This window comes from Cyprinus carpio, chromosome A10 (assembly GCF_018340385.1).
Source record: "Cyprinus carpio isolate SPL01 chromosome A10, ASM1834038v1, whole genome shotgun sequence".
NCBI lineage: Eukaryota > Metazoa > Chordata > Actinopteri > Cypriniformes > Cyprinidae > Cyprinus > Cyprinus carpio.
In genome coordinates, this window is record NC_056581.1 from 12,550,427 (window position 1) to 12,572,162 (window position 21,736).

General features: G+C 36.8%; 1 protein-coding gene across 1 annotated transcript in view; it reads right to left on the reverse strand.

Annotated features, from left to right (window-relative positions):
* LOC109068521 (UV radiation resistance-associated gene protein-like) overlaps window positions 1-21,736 on the reverse strand; it is an 88,045-nt gene that overhangs the window by 16,581 nt on the left and 49,728 nt on the right. Inside the window, 1 exon segment of the mRNA XM_042765253.1 lies at window positions 19,639-19,714. Coding sequence (XP_042621187.1) covers window positions 19,639-19,714 — 76 coding nt within the window.

Genomic DNA, 21,736 nt, shown 5'->3' on the forward strand with positions numbered 1-21,736 from the left:
AACACAACCATGAATAAAGAATGGTACCAAAACACCCCCCAACAGCAACTTCTTCCAACAACCCAACAACAGTTTGGTGAAGAACAATGCATTTTCCAGCACGATGGAGCACCGTGCCATAAGGCAAAAGTGATAACTAAGTGGCTCGGGGACCAGAATGTTGAAATTTTGGGTCCATGGCCTGGAAACTCCCCAGATCTTAATCCCATTGAGAACTTGTGGTCAATCCTCAAGAGGCGGGTGGACAAACAAAAACCCACTAATTCTGACAAACTCCAAGAAGTTATTATGAAAGAATGGGTTGCTATCAGTCAGGATTTGGCCCAGAAGTTGATTGAGAGCATGCCCAGTCGAATTGCAGAGGTCCTGAAAAAGAAGGGCCAACACTGCAAATACTGACTCTTTGCATAAATGTCATGTAATTGTCGATAAAAGCCTTTGAATCGAATGAAGTGCCTGTAATTATATTTCAGTACATCACAGAAACAACTGAAACAAAGATCTAAAAGCAGTTTAGCAGCAAACTTTTTGAAAACTTATATTTATGTAATTCTCAAAAACTTTTGGCCACGACAGTACATACACACACACACACACACACACACACATATATATATATTTTCCTACACACTGTTGAAATGCTGTTGAAAGGTCAGCAAATATGAGAACAGAAAATTTGAACAAGGACTTAATATTGGATTTAGAGCGAATACGCTGAATGTGCTTTCTTGATTGACAAATAATCTCATGCCAATTCACACTACTACTTTTGAGAGCCGAGGAAACAAAGAGGAAGGAGACACAAGCCCTTAATGTTTCACAGTCCTTCACCCTTATATCTCAAGCCCTCTGTAACACTTTCTACCACGTCTTTTCCTCTCTACCAATACTTATTTTCCTTCCTCCCTTTCTGTCCAATCCCATAATAATAAAACACAAGTGTGGTTATACGTACCAGTTGGATAGCCAGATGCCAACAAGCTTAATTTGAAACATTTCCAGCTCTTCCGTTACTCAACCTTACACTTTATTGACAATCAAATGGACACGTTGCAGAGACAACATATTTGCATAATTACCGGAAAGGCTTACTGAGACGAATGGGATATTTAATTTGAAGACTACTGGTAACAAGGGCTCGCTGTGCTTCCGGCCCTCATGAAACAGACAAACACACCATGCTGCTGTATAACAGGACTATAATTAGACTGACATGCTTCAGTTTTAGATATGTGCATACTTTTCGTTCTTTCATACGATAACACAATAAAGGCTTTGCCAGGTGATCTCCTCACTTGTGTTTAAGGGTGCAGATGTCTGGAAACTAATGTGCCATCCTTGGTGTGATGTCATCAACTGGGCATCTACAACTACAACAGTGTAGAGTCTCAGCTACTGATTTATAAATCAAGTTACAAGACTAGTAATGAAGAGTTTGACTGACAGGGAATTTTCTGATTAACATGCTGTGTTTTTTTTTTTCTTACAATCAATACATTTTAAATGTGTTTAATGAATAAATATTAATAAAAAATGGGGTAACTTTCAACAGGGCAACACAGAAATATGTAATATTGAAAACTTACTATCAATGACAACAGATTTAGACACAATATAGAAAAATATATTGTCAAGAATGACAATAAAAGTTTACAAGGGGGCAATATCACTGATTATAATATTATTGCCGATCAAAGTTTTGGCAGGCAATATCACTGATTATAATATTATTGGTTATTTTATTGCTAACAAGTGTTGATATCAAAAGACAGGGAGAGAGTGCATATTCATTAGATGCCGTTTAAAAGATTATGGTTTTTAATAATTGGCCTCATAACATTATAAGAGAATATCTGAACGGTGAGTCACAATATATAATGGGAAAGCTATAATCTATGTCTTGTAATATTATAGGCACATATGGTGCATATTAATCGCACATGTAGAGTAAATGACTAGATGTTAAAGGAAACATTGTACACAGCCAACATTATGAATTCTGTTCCTTTAAACTTAAAATAATTATAGTATTATGCCAAATTATGCCGTCTTATGTTAGGCTTATATTTTGCTAGTTATGCTTTCTGAAAACAGCACTTTAAAAAAAAAAAAAACTCCCATTAAAAAAAGGTACATTCATCCTTATTTGCTTTTTGCAATAAATAAATACATAATTTTTAAGTTATCTGTTTATCTATCTGCTGAGAATAACATCATAGACATAAATCATTATTACTTCACTCATTCACAAGTCGTAAGTCCTGAAACTGGTCAGGTTGTGTCTTGAGTCTCTGTTGTGAATGTTTATAAAACCTAACAGAGTGTAAACACTTTTGATGACTTCATAGGGTGCACTTCCCTTCTGAGGAGTCCCAGAGCCATCACTGGTGTCGTAAACTTGAATGAATAGAGTAACACCATCCCGTGTTAACCCAAGGTGGGGTAACTCTAAACCAACATTGGACTCTAAGGGGTCACAGTAACTTGTTAACACCATAGTGACAAACAAAGACAGCCATTCATCCCATCAAGTGGGGATAGAGGGGCCTACAACTCGAACCATTCACAAAGTGTGTACAGGACACATTTCTTAAAACTGTCTACAAGAAAATTCGTACTATATTGATGTATTTACAGTCTGGTCAAATGGGAATTAACAAGACAGTGCCTCTGGGTTTGACTTTTATAACCCAGTATGGAAAGATGGATTCATTCTGGAAACCCACACAGAACAAAAAACACCCATTTAGATGTAACAGCCAAATAAAGCCATTAAAACATTTTCATTTCAGTCAATAAGTCTGGCGTGGTCATAATCACACTTCGCAATTTGGATTAGAACTTCTTGAGGGTTTCTTTATTGGGCCTGTTATTCTAGAGCAGAGGATTGGCTCAAAAAAAGGGGACGAAAAAAAAAAAAAAAAAAAAAAAAGAACAGTTGTAAGATGCCCAAACTGCACCAAGCCGAACAAAGTCACTTCTTATTGCAATAAACCCTCCATTCTCCCATTCAGTTGTGCTCTCTCCTCTTATTCTGCTTTAACTGAGGGACTTTATGACGGTGGATTGGGTAAAAGCCTCTCAGCAAATGTCAAAGGTTAGTGCTCAAACTCTGAATGGTGCACATTCCTGTCCATCTCTCTTGGTGATGACACCTCCTGTTTCTTTGGTGTAATAAGAGGTAAAATAAACATTTCTGGTATCAATGAAGAGGTTCTTGAGTATTATTAAAGGAGCTGTAATGATATACAAGACAAAAAAGGTTAAGATCAATTAATCTGATGTTAAAATGAAGCCCCACAGCACTATGACATAATTTATAGTGATATTACGAGCAGTTGCCAGGACAAACAATTATTATAACCTAAAAACAATAGACAAAGGATCCATCAAAGCCAAGAGACTCCAGAAAGAGGTCATTCCAAATCCGCGATAAGGGAATTTCTGCAGTAAACACTTCAAACCGGAAATTTCAAGGCTTTTTACAAAAAATGATAGTGAGATAGCAAGTTTTATCGTTGTAATTGCAGTTCAGGCTAAAGGGTGCTGACAACCTCCTGTTTTGAGATGATGAAAGGCCTGTGTTTTGCTTTTTTGGAGTTTAACACCAGGCGTTCCTGAACAGCATTTCTGGCGTGTGGCTCAAAGAGCCATCTCTCAACACAGGTATGTCAGTCTGTGCCTCCTTACAGACAAAATAAACAAATACTGTATGAAGCTCCATAAGGCCCTTTGTGATTGTTTTCTAATCATTTTTTTTTCTAATGCTGGTTGATCTTTGGTTATTATATCAAAGACACAAAAAAGCAGTACTGTACTGTAAATTAATCTGGGTCAAGGTAGAGTTAAAGATAATTGCACTTGAAAAGTATATTATTAAAGACAATTATTTTGTGGTTGGTGTGTGTAGAGAATGTTCTATGAGTCTGTTTGCGGTACATTATGTTCAAATAGGTACAAAGAAAAAAACTCTAAAAAAAGAGAGAGTGAGAAAACAAAAGAAATCTGATAAAATAAATAATAAAATAATTTATAAAAAGTAAATGTGCTTAAATTCTAAAACGTGGAATCTGATACAAATATATATTATTATAATAATATATAATATATATTATTATATTATATAAATAATTATATTACATTTGCAAAATAAAACTGGGAAATCTGATAAAAATAAAAAATGAAAGGTTAGGCTTTGGATGTAAGATTAATATGAATAATTACTCGATTTATATATGCAAAAAATATGAATGACATGTCAGTGATTGGATACAGCATGGTCCAAAAGTCTGAGACCGACCACAATATAAAAAATAAACAAATGTATTAAAAAGAAACATTCTAACTTACATGTTTTAGATTTTAATGCAAGATTGTATGTGGAAAAAAAATGCAATATGCATTCTGTCTGCATAATATAAATGCAGTACTATAAGATATAGGACATATTAAGCATATGCAGACTTTTCGGAACTAAGCCAACAGTGAGATAAGCCAACACTGATACCCTGAAGTATCTGAGGCAGGAGACTGTGGTCTGCTTCAGAACAGCCGCAGCACAAAGTCCACATTATGCCTCCCGGAAGAACAACACTCAACCAAGAGCTCCTGTATCACAGGTTGAAAATAAAGAAAATTAAAAAACAGGAACAAATATCAAACCAAATATTTTTACAAGGAAAACAGCACCCCGTTTAGCATTCCTCCACAAATATCGAATATCCATCCACATATACATACCCAAACAAACCTACTGATGCTAGGAGACTCTAGCAAACTCCAGTGAGCAATGAAGACTTATCTCTTCCAAAGCCTTTTGTGTCAAGAATCTGTGATTTCAAAAAAGAAAACACTCCCAGGATTTGTCCAGCTAAAGTATGGCGTAATCTTTGAAGATAAAACAATTTATTTTTCTTTTGTGAAACGAAAAGTGCAAAAACAAGAGCCAGTTATATGCGAACAAAAGCAGGGGCTTTAGATAAGTATCCACAATTCCTGTTTGTGCAATACCTCAGATGGAGATCACTGCCAAACAGTTGTACTTATCAAAACTAAATAATACATATGTGAAAATGTACTTCAGAGAACATAAATAATGAAATACTCTGATTAGGTCTGCGTATCATATTTCAGGATCTCTTCAAAGGTCTCTAAATTGACTCTTTCTCCCAGTCCAGCTCATAATCACTCTTAAAAGATTAGTTAAAAGCTTGTACAGGTTAACATCAAATAGAAAGTAAATTATACCTGCCTAAGACTCCATGATCTTTCCAACACACAGATTAATCCCTGAGAGACTGAGATAAATGCCAAGCCGATATCAGTTTCCTAATGCTACCACTCTGACTACATCCTGCTCCAACACTGCAAATATGGGCATTTTCATGGGCAGACCTAGAGATGGCAGAGACTAAACACAAAGTTTCCATTCTCCCCTTCCTGAAAAACAAGAAGAAAGGTACAGGTAGAGAGGAAAAAATGGAGGGAGGATTGAGATTAAGGGCTAAACCTTCCGATCAACTCCACGTCTGAAACAGAGTCAGCCATTATTCTCGTCCCTGGCTGCAACTTCAGAGAGCAATTCGAAAGGACACCATGCCAACATGGTTAGCAGCAAAAACTAAAACAGAGCCGACTACTATAAAGTCCCAAATTATGAATAACGTCCTGCATTTTTCCGCTTCTGACATCTACTTGTCTAGGCCAAATCCCACTGCGTGTCCCATTAATGGTGATTTGGTAAATGGCCATTGGTGGAAACAAGACTTGGCCAGCAGCTCTGAGCAGGAAAAGACTAATGAGTATAATGTGAGAAGAGCCAGTGCATAATGACTACATATTCCTTGAGTCATTTAACACATTTCAGCTCTCACCATGTTATTCTACTTCTGCGCTATATGACCAGGGAAGAACTGATATAGACATTTTAGCCACTTGTCAATAGCCAATAACTATTTTTTATTTGCATTATGATTGCTTGCATTATAATTTCATAAGTTATTATTTATATTAAAAAGTGTTAACAACGAAGCTGCAGAATATTTGAGAATATTGCAATGTAAAACATACAATGTGTTAAGCTAAATTAGGTATCAAAACATTAAGATATATCAAAAAAGTAAAAAAGAAAAAATAGAGTAAAAAAAAGGAGTAAATGCTTAGCATTGAAATGGGGAAAGCCTTTAAGGAAGAAAGGGCCTAAAAGAGGTGTCTCAAAGAAAACTACTGTTGCTAACAGACATACAGCTGATCAAATATCCTGTGCATGCTTTTTATGCATCCCAAAATTTCCAGGTTTTTCAAGACCATGGGAACCCTGCATCTTTAGGCCTGAATGCTGAGCATTTGAGCATGCTTTATCCCTATTGTACACTAGAACAAAGCACAAGGTAATTGGTGCTAAAGCCAATTGGTGTCTTTGTGCCCATTTAGATGCCTAACAACTCACATCTGTCTGAAAGAGAGGTTTCAACTACTGAATGACATCTAACACCAATTAGTGGTGATATAGAGGTGTCAGGAGTCATGTGGATTGTGTGTGTCTGCATGGGAGAGAGTCAAATTAAGCCATTCCAGACTGTTAAACTTCAGTGGTGTTTATTTAACAGCCACTTTCACTGGCCAGTTAACTCTATTTCATCAGCTGTGAAACCATTACAGGGGCCCTGGGAGAAGAGGGAACTGGTAGGCCTCACCCCATCACCAAACACTTCATTCATTTCACTAAGATCCACAGCTTTCTGTAAGCTCTTGGGGTGAAGTCCATGACTGATGCTTTTCAAAATCCTTGATAAATATCCATTCCCTTTCCAGGCAGAGTAATGCAGGCTGACAGGATGAACGCATGGTGGAGATGATCCTCCTTAATGGAGTGATACTTTATGGGCCCCGAGAGAGTCCGGAAACATGTGACAATCGGGGTAAATGTGAACGGAAGGATGAGAGAGAGACAGAGAGGGAATGCAAAAGAGAGATAGGGGTGCAAAAGTTAAAAAGCAAAATGAAAGATAAATTATGATGGAAAAAGAAAGCTAGATTATAACTGAGCTCTTTTCTATTTCTTCCAAAGATCTTCTTCAAAGTATAGCTGCCTATCCATTGTGCCCGAATGAGACTGAAAAACTGCAGATCTGTAGTAATAAAACCCAGATGCTTCAGAAATGACCGGCACAGGCCTGAAAACTACCAGAGAGTCAGGCTTTCACTCTTTTTTTCCCCTCATCCTCATTGTTTTCAAATCTCCACCAGATGGAACCAAGCTTTTTCTCCTGTCTGTTTTTCTGGGAGATGGTTTAACTTCATCAAGGGAGAATTACCCAGCAGATGTGTAGAGCAAGTTAAACGTGACACGTTAAAACAGCCCACAAAGCTTTGGTGTGAATTAAGAAGAACAACAAGTCTTGAACGCATAAAACTTGCCTGGAATCTGCAGCTGGGACAAAGGAGAGCCGGACATAGCGGTTTCTAATCTCTAAACCAATTGACGTTTCCTTTGTAAGGTTGTGCTCTGTGACCACCATGATGACAATCTAGACAACTTTAAAATTTACTTCACTTCAAGAAGAATTCCAGCCATGATTCACTGAAAATTATGTTGAAACATGCTCTACATGAATGCTAACACTTTGCAAGCTCAACTTTATGTAGAATGCAATTCATCATGAAAAATAAAACACGTCTTCTGATATCTATGGTCAGTTTTCCCTTTCAGATTGAAACCAGCCAAACAATGATTTTCTTAAACAGTATTTTTGATTGTTTTACAGTACAAATATCGAAACATTCTTCAATCAAGATACATTTAGGTATTAAACCTTGTTTTGTAAAAAAAAAAATCCAAATAACATTGAGTTAACTGACAAATTTTTTTTTTTTTAGTTTTTGTGTGTGTGTGTGTTTTGAAACGATAGTTTCAAGAGAACTGTGCTTAGTAAATTTGAAGTCTGAAGTACTGTAAGCTACCTAAATAATAACAAATCTGTTTCAGTGGCACAGACATTTGAAGGTAACTCTATCGCCACCAAGAGGTTTGTTATTGGCAAGGTAATAAGAACACAAGTAAAAGGGATAACCACCAAAAATTATATTCTTTTGAAGAATGATTCAACCTTTATGTTGATACAAAACCAACACTGAACCTCAATGACAGGATGGACAAAAAAAAAACACACAACTTGAGAAATCCTTCAAATTACCTTCTGTTCTGTGCCACAGAAGAAGAAAGTCATAAAGGTTTTGAACAACATGAGGGTGAGTAAATGACAGAATGAGCAGGAACAGAATTTCTTTTAAGTTTTGGGTGAACTTGTATACAATGTAACCACACATTTGCAATACATAGGACAAGCTCACAAAATTCTCAGTGCTAGGTCACAATCTGGCTATTTGTAAACTCAGTAGTATGTTTTTGGCTTGGTTGGACCACTGTGTGTGAATAAACTGGATTTTGTTATGTGAATAGGTAAACAGTACTTGAAAGAGTCAAGAAATAGATTTTCAATGTAAAATTCTTCGGTTCAGCTGTGGAACAGATCCCCAACTTTCACGTGGTTTCTTTGTTCCTGCAGTGGGACAACTGAAAGCTCTGAAAAATGGCAGCCAGCTTTACGTCACCACACTTATCTTGATAAGATGACAACTCAAAACACAGTTGGAGAATAACAGGAACTTAATAAACCCCTCGCAGACTACATGACGACTTCTCCACTTTTGCCTTGTTTTCTTTATCCCCGCACATCATTTGTCAGTCAATATAAAAACTGTATTTGAAAAGTAACTTACAACGGGCCACAGAGGTTATCGATCATAAGAAAAATGAACACTTCATTGGAAAAGAGAATGTAGAGCCAATAGAGACTTCACACCAAAGCAAACTACTAGAAATTTAAAAACAGCTGGAAACAGTAGCCTGGCTATTAAGTCATTGATGATGATTGTCCGCCAACTATTTCTTGGGTCTGTGAGAACATTTTTCATTTTTATTTGGTAAAGAGCTCTTGTCAGCAGAGCTAAAGGCTTGGCAGGCGTAGACTCGATGGTTTCAAAAGAACATGTTCTTGAAAAACCTGGAGTCTAGCGATGAACCTCAAAGTATGATATGTATTCTTCTCATATATTTGCAGCCTTGGACGTCTAATTTTCCACCAAAACAATCATAAAATTAAATGGCTTTCAGCAAATTTCTGGCTCACGGTCAAACTCAGGACTCAAGGAAAGCACTTCATCTGTTTGTTGGCATTTTTACTTTCCATAGAGAAGTAAACAAACAAACATACAATACACCCTTGAGACACACCCACATAGTTAGTGGGCCACTGGAGATTGGGGACTACCTTTTCTGGCACATATATATTTAGTGGCTCTCTCTCCTCTTTGCGGTGCGAGGCAAACCCCTGGCTGCCAAACCTAAAACCGTGGAAATTCAATTACAGTTATTTAAGTATTTCATAAAGCCATAGGAGGCTAGCCAGAGGTATGCTTATAAAACCAGGAGCAAGTGAAGGTGGCGAGTGCTAACGGTCCTGCACTCTCCCTGTTGCTCTCTTTTTATACTCCCTCTTTCCATCTGTCCCCTTCTCCTCGCTTAAAAACGCTGAATGGGTTACCAGGAGGACAATGATAGACAAAACAACAGCCCCAGATACACTCATAAATCACAGCAGGTTGGCTGAAGTCCCAGATTAAGAGTAGGCTGCTGTTTCTGAGCTTTACGTATGTCCAAAAGCTCGCAGGGAGACCCACACAGACAGTCAGGGTCACCAGCCAATGTAGAATCCACTAAGAGATGAATGAGCATTAAATGGAGAGGGGAAGAGATTTTGAATTTTCTCTACAGCTGGATCAAAAGGAGGACAGGCTGAAAGTGTGGTGTGCCTCAGGTTTCTGTCTTAGGGCCGATTTATATTTTCTTTAAAGGAAAGTTCTGTCATTGTTGACTCACTCATGTTGTTCCAAACCCAAATTTCTTTCTTTGTTTTTTTTAACATGAAGCACAAAAGGAATTTTAAAGAATTGTACTAGTCAAACATTTCCATGTATTTTGAACAAACAGGGACTGAGGCTTTCAAGCTTTCAAAAATGATACAAAAGCAGGTGGTCTATAAAACATGCAAGCTATATTCCATGTCTTCTGAAGCCATACAATAGGTTTGAGTGAGAAAAACACCAGAATGTAAGTCATTGTTCAAAGAAAATCTACCGACCTTGCTCTCCTTGGTGTATTTATGAGAGTGATGGACTTTTTTTAATTTTATGAATCAGTTAATCCAAGTTTTTCAAATTTCCAGTCTGCTCCAAAGACATAGCTATCATTTGGCTTTAGAAGACAAAATATAGTGGCCACATTGTTGTATATCTAGTTTTATTATACTTTCATGGTGCTTTTGTACCATTTTAAACTTCAGTCCTCATTCATTGTAATTTTATGGAAACAAGTGAGCAGTACATTTCTTCAAAATTTAAACTTTTGCATTTGACAGAAAAAAAAGTCATACAGATTTGGGAAGACATGACAGTGAGTAAATGATAGCATAATTAGAAATGGAAAACCAGTCAAGAGAGCAAAGATTTGAGCTACAGTTGGCTGTTGGGCGCTACATTAATAGGCATGAATTGGGCAACTCCTTGTGGTGACATGCTCAGTAATTTCTTGCGGTGTGATATAGCCTTTATGAGTACTGGAAGGCATCCCCCAGAGGTTTCCAGCTTTCTCCACAGGCTGATGTAGGTGCTACAGCAACAAGCTATGAAGGGAAGCAAGACCACACAAAGCTAAAGCTAGTGGGAGCCGTAAAAGTAAGAGAGAAGTGTGTGCTAAAACACATAATCTTACCAGACAGATGAACAACCACAACTGCATGTGCTGTAACAGTTTAGAACCAGACCAATTGCCAGGTTTAAATTAAGAGTCAAGGGCCCACTTTGTAATGGCTCTAGCAATGGTGCCCAGTGACTTTTAAATACCTAAAACATTGATGTAGAAGTTAGCTGCGACATGCATACATCATGTATGACCGGGGCATCATGCACCTATTTTTGATGGGGCATCAGTGGCAGTCCTTTAACTACTTTATCTGAATCTATCTGAATCTTTTACTGAAATAAAATAAAACAAAAATATTGAAGTCACATTTAAAATCCACTTGGCTCAAAAATATGAAGGGTCATGATGCTTCTGAAGTGGATTAAACTCAAATCCTATAAAACAAAAAAGACAAACATGAACTTATGAAACCCTTCCCAATAGGGAAAACCTCCATAGACATGTTGAGAGGGTTATATTTAAGAGTGAAGTCTAGTAAAATGAGCTGTTCTGTGAAGAGATCAGCCAGGAGAAACTGGGATCATATATAAAGCTATGAGAAAGGAGAAAGTTGAGAATCTCTGAGGACATCTGAATCATGCGTCCCTGCATAGAACATCACAGTTAAGAGGAGCAAACCCCTCGCCAACAGACTCTGGAAGAGCACAGGGCTTCCTCCAGTGACATGACACAGTCATAAAAAAAAAAACACTTCAGAAATACTGGGCACAGTATCAGAGCTTATCTCAAAACTTCAACTAGTCATTGACTACTATTCAAAACTTTTGAATAGTAGTTTAAAGGTACTGTATGCTAACATGAAAGAAAGAAAGAAAGAAAGAAAGAAAGAAAGAAAGAAAGAAAGAAAGAAAGAAAGAAAGAAAGAAAGAAAGAAAAAAGAAAGAAAGAAAGAAAGAATGAATTAAGTTCGGTCTTTACCACTGCCAGATTCATTCATCACTGGCTACATTAATATCAGTTATTTCAGTTTGGTTTGAAATACAGCAGCCATCTGTTATCTTAGAATAACTGGTGAATGCTTTATTACTGACTGGGTGGGCATGTACAGTCCTAATGGATGAGGTGTAACACACTTCCCAGGCCTTAAGGAAACTCAGCTTATTAAGCCTGATGACTTATGAAAAACAAATCACTCCTAAGATAACAGCAAAAATGTGCACCCATGCTGCGATGCAACTACACTGAGCGCTATTACATAAAGCTGTTGAGACAAACCAAATAATCAGTCTTTTTCTCCGAAATTCCACATGTCAGGTGCAGGGGTGGGATATAATGAGATGTAATCTCTTCATCTAGACTAGTCGAGTCCAGTAGTCCGTTAATCCTTTTATCCCTCCCTCATCATAAATAAATTCTGTATTCGGGTCCGCAGGCTTCGTTCCCAGACCTCTGAGAACATAGGGTGGTCCCCTTGCTAGAGCAGCCCATTTATGCTTTGCCAGAAAAAAATCTGCGGTTGAGATGTGACATAAATCGGGTTAAAAAGTAATATTTTTTTATAGCTGGGACACAATGCATAAACTTAAAATGGCACCTAAATGTATTAAAATATAAACCACATTTCTAACGATTACATAACCGCCTGCTTCACATACAGAGTGGCACTTAGTACAGTAATAACCAACATATGTTTGCTTAAATCACATTTTGATTTCCTCTATAGGAAAATGAAAATTACCAGTACAGTGACTGAACTTTCACAGAAAACAAGATTCATTATGCAGTTCACCAAAGCAAACTTCCTTGAAATGGAAAGCGGATGCCGTCTGACTTGGGAGAGATGGAGAGCTGGTTAAAGAGCTGATCAGTTCCAGGTCTTCTCTTGTCCCCAGTGATGTTGGTTTGGCGGTAAAACTAGGGGGACCAGGGTTCACGGCTACGCAAACAAACACAGAGTAATGCTGGTTTGGATGGACTCACTGAGCCTGGTTTGTGAAGATGAGGCTTTTTATGGAGGGCCGACAGGAGAAGGGCTCTCATTGTGCGAGGGGCGGCGTGTATGCAATACAGCGCCTTTTTGTGGAGGGTCCAGCTCACCTCGCTGGGATGATTCACTCACCACAGGCAGGTCTGCTGGACAGGGAGGATGGATTGAGCTAAATATGCTGTCCTCTTGGGAGTTCTCTTTCACACTCGTCAACTCCCACTTTTATTTACTCGTCTGATCTTAATTAAAAGGAGGTAGAGTAAATAAGTAAATATTTAACTGAGTTAGGATTTACCTAAGTGTTTCTTCAACTACAACCATTTTTGGCTCAGTGGACTAAAAAATAAAAACACTTTTCATACTCTTATTAGCTTATTTAAATTCTCTAATAACATTGTCTGTAAATATATTTCATAATTTATTCTGAAAGTTATAAACATCTTGCATTTATTTGATCTAAAAATCAGTAAAAAAAACAGTAATATTGTGAAATATTATTACCATTCAAAAGAATAGTTTTCTCTTTTAATACATTATAAAAAGTTATTTATTTTTGTAGTGGAAAGCTGAACTTTCAGCATTACACCATCCTTCAGAAATCATAATATGCAAATTTAGCGATCCGAAAGATTTCTTATTACTATCACAATTGAAAACAGCTGTGCTGCTTAATATTTTTGCTTAATATTTTTGTGGAAACTGTGAAACTTTTTTTTAACTCTGTTTCTCTCAGTGTTGGGGCTCATCGTGGGGGTGGAAAAAACAAACAAAAAGTGAGCAAATCACTCATAGACGAATATGTATGAGAAAATACCACCACATCTAACGGAGAGTCATTCCTGGCTCACACTCTGAGGTTAAGTACACAGTCTGATGGAGGTAAATGCTGAATGTGACATATGGAAATTCCTGCTTAATATACACAAATAAAGCCACTTAACCTGAATGATTAACAAATTAACAAAGCGCCGTTGTGGACTTGCTAACGCTTGCATTAAAGAAAAACGTTCACACAGGAAGTCAGGTATGTAATAGTAGTAGTTTACTTCTCATACAGTAACCAGTGGCCTTTTACTACATGTGTGATACAGCGAATGAAAATGTGAGTGCTGGCATGCATTTCTCCTCTCTCCCCTAAAGTTCAGATGGTTTCCATCTCAGAAAAGTCATGTTAGATAAAAGTCATGACACTAATGGCAACCAAGAATCTCTCACCTTTTTTATAGCTAGAGTTCATGTGCACCTGAATGTCTTTAGGGAACAAAACATATTGTAGACATAAAGGTGTATACGTGAGGTTTGAAAACGTATGTGAATATTTGTAGCACAAGCACTTAATGTCACATTAGCAAACCTGTGTCAGTAGTGTCTAGAATGATCTGTCAGTGTAGCAATTTTAGAAGCACAGCTCACAGAGAACCAGCTTTCTCTCTGCATGACCTGTTGCAAAATCTGCGCTGGTAAATCTTTCATCTTCAGGTGAAATTACTGATCATATTACCCCACCCCACCCAAAAAAAAGTAAAAAAAAAAATTATATTAACCCTCCTGGACAAAAGCATAGGGCCTCCTACTCAACTATCAATCATTGCATCAAAACAAAACTATTTTTTAACACGTCAGTTATGTGTGACTGGCTGTGAAGTGTTTCATCACCAGGTAAGGTTTTATAACCAAGAACATCAATCTTTTGGTTAGAAAAAGACATCACATTAACATCAGAGAAAAAAAGAAGTGTTTAACCAGTATTATTATCATGAATGGAAAAAAGCTACATGAAAATATTCTTGTTAACTGAAATAAAAACAAAAACCAACATAACTACTTAAATAAAATACACATAAATAACTAAATGAATAAATAAATAAATAAATAAATAATGACTACAAATTAATTTTAATTTTAGATAAAACTAACTGAAAAATAAATATTATAATTCATCATCATTTGGTTTCTTAAGTGTAACCCACTGTTTTAATATCATTGAGATACCATTATAGTTTTTATTAATATTTTGAAAAAAAAAAAAAAAGTATTCGTATTAGTTATTTTACTAAATTAAAAAGAGAAATGTTGCCTAGGCAACTAGCTGAAATAAAATAAGTTTTTTATATTTTATTTCATTTAACATTTATTTTATTACAAGTAACAAAATTGTTATTTTAAAAATAAAAATGGGTTTTAATTTTATTATGTGTTTTAGTTGGAATCACAGGCTGACTCTGACCAAGTCCAAAGTGCAACTAATGTCTCTTTATCAAATTGTACAATCATGAGTGCACCAAAATATGCGTATTAGCATTAAAAAGAGATTTAGATCTGGTCATCCAGCAGTGCTGAAACTGCCAGGTTTTCTGGCTTCATCATTCCCACTCCAAATTCCCCAATAATCTTCAACACACTCTGTGCTTAGTTCCTAGCGCTTCCCTTCCTGCTGAGCTCCTTGCCAAATAAGATAGCTCGCTAGCCTGGCAACTGAGTGCTAACTGTAATATTTCTTTCACCATTCTGTTTATGCGGCGTCTAATCTGGGGTTTGGAGTGCTGCTCTGCTTCAGGACATTCAACTCACTGAGCTCTGGTCACTTCAGTACTTCTGCCCTCTAGGGGAAAATGAACCATTTAGACAACACAAATACACACATATCCATGTTAAACACTTGCGTTCTTCTGTTTTGAAAGCTTGGATACTATTTCAAACACACTTTGACCCTAAAGATTGTGTCTAAATCTCCAAACCAACATTCTGAACGTTCCATATGAAAGATATTAAACAACAGCAGCACATGAGTGTTTGTTCTGCTGCCAACAAGACCAAAATTTAAAACACAATGACTTTTAAAAGCCAAATTCACAACATTCCAGATGTTGTTGTGACAGTTGAAGGAAGTCTCAGCAGCGGCCTAATGAATTAAATACACTCGTTATTGAAAATGAATGTTTAACTTGTCCTCCTTAAGCTGTAGTCCAAGCCAAAGGAAGTACACTAGCCAGGCCTGACTACCTAAAAATTACAGCTTTCACCTCAGTTTGAAGACCTTACTGGCAATCATGCTCTATAATGCAACAAGCACAGACAAAAACCGAATCTCTTACGCACACAGAAACTACTTTTAATCATTATCTTCCCAACAACATTCAAGTCACGTAAGGTTGTGATTTAAGAATTTTACAGTTGGCTTGTCTGTGGGTTGTTGGAACAACTAGTCTAAGGCCCAGATTAGACAGAATGTGTTTTTTGCAGTGAGAGGTGCCTTTTTTAAATTGGTTTCTATTGGCTGTTAGTGTTTTGCGTGCTGTTTATGTGCCCCAGGCACCTCGCGTTTTAGCCGCCTGCTGTGCATTGTGTTTTTGTAGGAGCGCTCTGAGTGGAAAAAAATCAACTCTGAGAAGAAAAGTTTCTTTTTTTCATTGTCCAATCAAATGAATGGAGAGGCGGGCCTTCCGTTGTGGTGACGGAAGTTTACTGTGGCTTGGAAGATTCTCGAGCGCTCGCGCTATAATCCTTGATTAGACTCACAGGACAGCTGATTCGGTGGTTGCTTAGCAACATAAAAAAAAATGAAAAAAGTCAACCAAAAAAGGCAGCACGGTGCGCCTTGTGTTTTCAAATCTGAAAAATTTGTTCTGTCTGATCGGGGCCTAAGGAGCTCTTTATAATAACGCAGGTTTAGGGTCACAAGACACCAATGAGATGCACTTCTTAGAAGCCATTCACACAGAACACAAGTGTTTGAGCTTACACCTTGTGTCTTTTGCAGTTTCTCACTTTATAAAAATGCAGCAGTTTTCAACCCTATAAAGCCTACTTTATCATATTTGATTCACAAATGTATACGACCTCTTAACTCTAAACATGATCAAAACTTTGCTTAAGAACCTTCTGTCATCAGATTGACAGTTTATACCTTTTTAGCAAGACAAAGGCCTTTTAGTTTAAATCTAGAAACGTCCCCCTTCAGGTCATGTAGGGGTGTCTTTTTGCTGTGAAATATTTACTGGTTTTTAAAAATAAACGTGGAAATAACTTTTATATGATTAATAATATTTCAAGACTTAGCAGACTGAAGCAACTTGGATTTACTTAACTATCCATAAATCATTTTTGAGATTTTTTTTTATATAATTAGAGTATGCAAGTTTATGATACATCAGTGAGTATATGATACATCAGGCTTTCGAGGAACATTTATTAGCACATCTCTCAATCCTCACTGCATTGTACTACATGTCTTGCCCATCACAATAAAAACTACAGAGTTGTGATCATAAAACTAAGCATTAAAATATCTTCTTACTAAGACATATTATTGGGAAATATAGAGTTGCAACTGATTCCATTTTTAAAAATTTGAAAAACCCTGCATTTTTTTACCTTGCATTTTTTCATGTCTCCTGTTTTTAAAAATAAACACATACAGTGTGAATGGACCCTTAATACAGCAATCTTGCATTAAAAATGGCCCTCAAAATATGTTTATTTCGTTGAACCAGCATCTTGAAAATGCTTAAATAGTATAAATGATATTCAACAAATCCAAAAATATCACACAAAACTATCAAACTACACACACAAAAAAATGTATTACTGTAAAATGTATTGTTGATGGTGGTGAATTTGTTGTAAAAGCTCAGCTTTGATGGCTAAAGCAGCGATTTAAAGAGCTAACATTTCTGAAAAAGTTTAAACATGCTGACAGTCTCACAGCACGCTAAAACACAGCACGTTGTCAGCACACTAATAACTTTAAAAACTCATTCCTTTTAAAGCAAAAATGAAAATAAAAGCAACTAGTTGTAGCATCCCTTGTAGTAATAGTGCAAACGACAAAGAAAAATAAATAATAATAGAAAAAAAAACCTTTATCACTATGTTCTCAACTCATCTATCACAGACAAAAGTGCCCGGGTGAAACCCCGCTGGCCACCTGACATTCTTCTCCCTTCCTCCCATGACACAAGGACTAAATAAAAACAACATCCAGTCAGCGCACTGCTTCAAAGCAACTAAAACACCCCTCCTTTCCCTCTCCCTCCTGCCTGCTTGTATCGTTTTCAAACACACACAATTTAATAAAAGATAGACGTTTAATCTCCTCCATTCCAGAACAAGAGCACTGCTGTGAAACCCGATCTCTGCTTAGTCTCTCGCAGCCGGACACACAGAGCCACCGCGGCTACGGCTAACGAACGGAACGCATTTAAAGTCGAGCAGGACAGACGGAAAAAGTGAACGATGGAGGCACAGAACACAAAAACAAAATAACAAACAGCATTTCGCTTGCTAGTTATTTGCAAATCATATTAGGTAGGAAAAGCCAAGGTCAATTTCATAATATTGAAGGGTCGGTGAAGCAGCTTAGTCTTATTTGAATTAGCAAAAGACGTGGGAAAGACGCGGAGCGGAATACATACAGCAGGCCTAGCCGCTGGGATAGAAAGTTGAACCTAAAAGAGGAGGAAATTACAAGTAGCATGACTCAAGGGCAATGCGTCATGCATTCTCCGGACAGTTCCTCTCCCAAACTGGAACACATGTGCGAATGGACACAGAGGCCCAAACATGAAATGGGTTACAGCTCATCTGTTTTGCTATGTTTAACATTAAAAGCCCAAAATCTATAGATCAAAACAAAAAAAAACTTCAAAAAAACGGTGAGTTCACTGAGCTCATATGGATCGTCTTGACTCCGGGTGAGAGGCTTCACAAACAATGAGCTTAAAAACCGCTCGAACGCGGTCAACATACTGAGATAAGCTCCATTAACTTGCCCTACAGAGAAACACTGACAAGGTTAATGAAGATTTCTGGCAAAGGTGCAAAGCATTACATTCGTTCTGATTAAGGGGACATGGAATGGAAATGGTGGATGACAGGCAGTATGAAGAACAAGCTGCGGAGGGCATCTTGCAGTCAGACTACAAATGGAGGCATAGATCAAACATGACAGATATATAAGCTTACATATCACTCCATACCATGCACAGCTATGTTTTTGTTCTTGCGTGCCGCTCGCGTGGGTCAGAGATGGACAGATTCGGTCGGTTCTTTTTACAATCTATTCTGTATGTTTCATCTCCTCCTTAAGTTGGGGCAACAGCTGGAGCGCAGGAGGCTTGGATTCCACTCCCAGAGTCGTGGAGGCGTGTTAATCTTGCATTTCACCAGGCAAACTGATTAAATTCAAGCTGCATAATTGTGACCAAAGCTTAAAATTGAAAGTGGATTTGAGCTATGGCTCATGAAAATCATTTTGTATGAAGTTAAAGCAAGTGATTCTACAAGGTACATCAATTCTAGAACTTCACCTGCAGAAACGTCCAGAGCAAAATCTCAATGCAGAAGTGCAAATAATGAGATAACCAATACTTCTTAAACAAAACTACATGCAGATTTTTTTTTATGTGATTTTCAACGAGACATCAGGAAAGTAAAATGAAACACAAAGTCTAAAAACAAATTTTTATTCTGCATGGATGCCCTAAATTGATCAAAAGTGACAGTAAAGACTGTTCTTAGCATTGATAATGTTTCTAGAGCACCAAATTAGCATATTAGAATTATCAGAATGATTGTGAAAGATCATGTGAGACTATGAAGGCTGGAGAAAAATCAACTTTGCCATTATATAAATACATCAAATTTCAAAATATGATAGATAGATAGATAGATAGATAGATAGATAGATAGATAGATAGATAGATAGATAGATAGACAGATAGATAGACAGATAGATAGACAGATAGATAGATAGATAGATAGATAGATAATATATTATATGCCATACATTAAGTCAGTGACTCGCTTGGCAACATCCAACCCTTCTGTTTCATACACACACTGTATAACCAGTGTTAATTTGTACAGTGGGACATGTTGAGATTCTTACCTGGGCGATGTTTTTGTTGAGCAAATAGACACCGTATTCAAACTGGAAACGCTCTCCTCTGGGGTAAAGAGGGAACCTGCAAACAAGAGCAGCAAAGAGGCATCATGAGAAAGAGTCTCAGCACTCACCTCTGAACTATTACACATGGTTCCCATATTAAACACAAAGCGAAGAACATTTTTTATGAGGTCGTAATCAGTTCATAACTTCGCACTGGACAACCTCACACCAAACAGTGAAAAACAGCAGGTCATCTGGATAAACAGCTAACCAACAGACCGAACCCTGAAACTCATAACTGTATTTACAAACCAATGCTCAGAGTCAGGAATCTTTCAGTGTTTAAGGGTATTTATGTCCTGTGAAGTTAACCAAGCAATGATGATGCCTCAAACTCTTCAAAAACTTCACAAGGCAACAGGCTCTTTCTGACGCAAAACATTTCAGCAGATGTTAAGAGACCGCCTGGTGCTCTGGAGGTCTGGTTCTGATCCGCTTCTCAAATGCATGTCTGAAACACAATCTATTATCCATTAAAATCATCATTCTGGCTTGTTTCTTTTGGTCAGTTCTCATTTAAACCACAAGCGTAATCATGATTCAGAAATGACCGAACGGCACACAATATCAATGTCTACATCATAGCAACGTATAATGAACTAACCAGTCAAGATTCACAACAGATGAACACGCTGGACTATTATTGTAATTCTAAAGGGTGCATATTGAAGCATTTACTGAGAACTTAAGACTTCAGAAAAAGCTTTTATTATTAAAAATAGAGCCAATGCAAACGGGTACACGTTGCAGAGTCTGTGATGTGGACAACACTCATCTTTAGCTGATCTATTCATCATATTGAAGCAATACATCAATATAAATATTGATCATTAGCCAATAAAATATGAACAAGAACTAAATTTGCACTTTTAAGAAAGAAATGCAAGTGCTTGCAATGCACCAAAAGAGTAGTATTAAAGTTTAATAATGTTAAAGTTATCTTAGGTTTAGGCTGACCAGAATAATAGCATTAAAGTTGAATAGGTGTAAAATTACGCTCAGGTTTTAGGTTAGAATAGAATAGAATAGAATAGAATAGAATAGAGTAGAGTAGAGTAGAGTAGAGTAGAGTAAAGTAAAGTAAAGTAAAATAAAATACAATACAATACAATAAAATATAAAAATACAATAAAAAATTATACAAACAAACAAACAAATAAATAAAATAAAATAAAATAAAATAGGAATAAGTAGGAATGGATGTAATTCCATTACATTTCCATAAGAAAATATAAGTGTTTGCAAGCCACAAAAAAAGTATTAAATAATATAAGTTTGATAGTGCAGTAAGTACACTTAGGTTTTGGTTTAATGAATAGAATAGAATAGAATAGAATAGAATAGAATAGAATAGAATAGAATAGAATAGAATAGGGAAAAACTTAGATGAGTAGATGTGGAGAGTGTCAAAAACAGTAATGCTAATAGTTTATATTTTATTTTATCATTGATAGTCAAAGGGGGAATTTCAAGCTTTAATCTTACATTTTTTAAAAAGCATAACATTTATCAAAAAATATTTTTAATATATTTTTATAGAAAATTGTGGAAAAGAACAATAAAAACAGAATGTATGAGAAAGATCAAAATTAGTGTCAGCAGTACATTCTCTGAGTTTTGTAGCAATGGACTCGTTTCAAAAACACGCAGACCTCTTGAACCGAACATCCTATTAGTTTTATTGGAGAACATGGCCTGAAAAACCCAGTTGGAAAGTCCCTCTGAGAAAACTTAGGATGGAAAAGGTTCAATAAACAGACAAAAAGACAACTCGTGAATAATCTGCACCCTCCTCGAAGCTGCTCCCACTAACACCTGACATAACTTCAGACATTACTGCCCTGTTATTAAGAGGAAGGGAGAGAAACAGCGAGAGAGAGAGAGAGAGAGAGAGAGAGAGAGAGAGAGAGAGAGATAGAGAAAACAAGAAGAGGACAGAAAAGCCTCCAGCTTAAACACCTGAGATCAACAAAAACATCACCACTTTAACCACAAAGCTCTCCTGACAGCACTGTCAGGCTTGTTAAAACACCGCGTG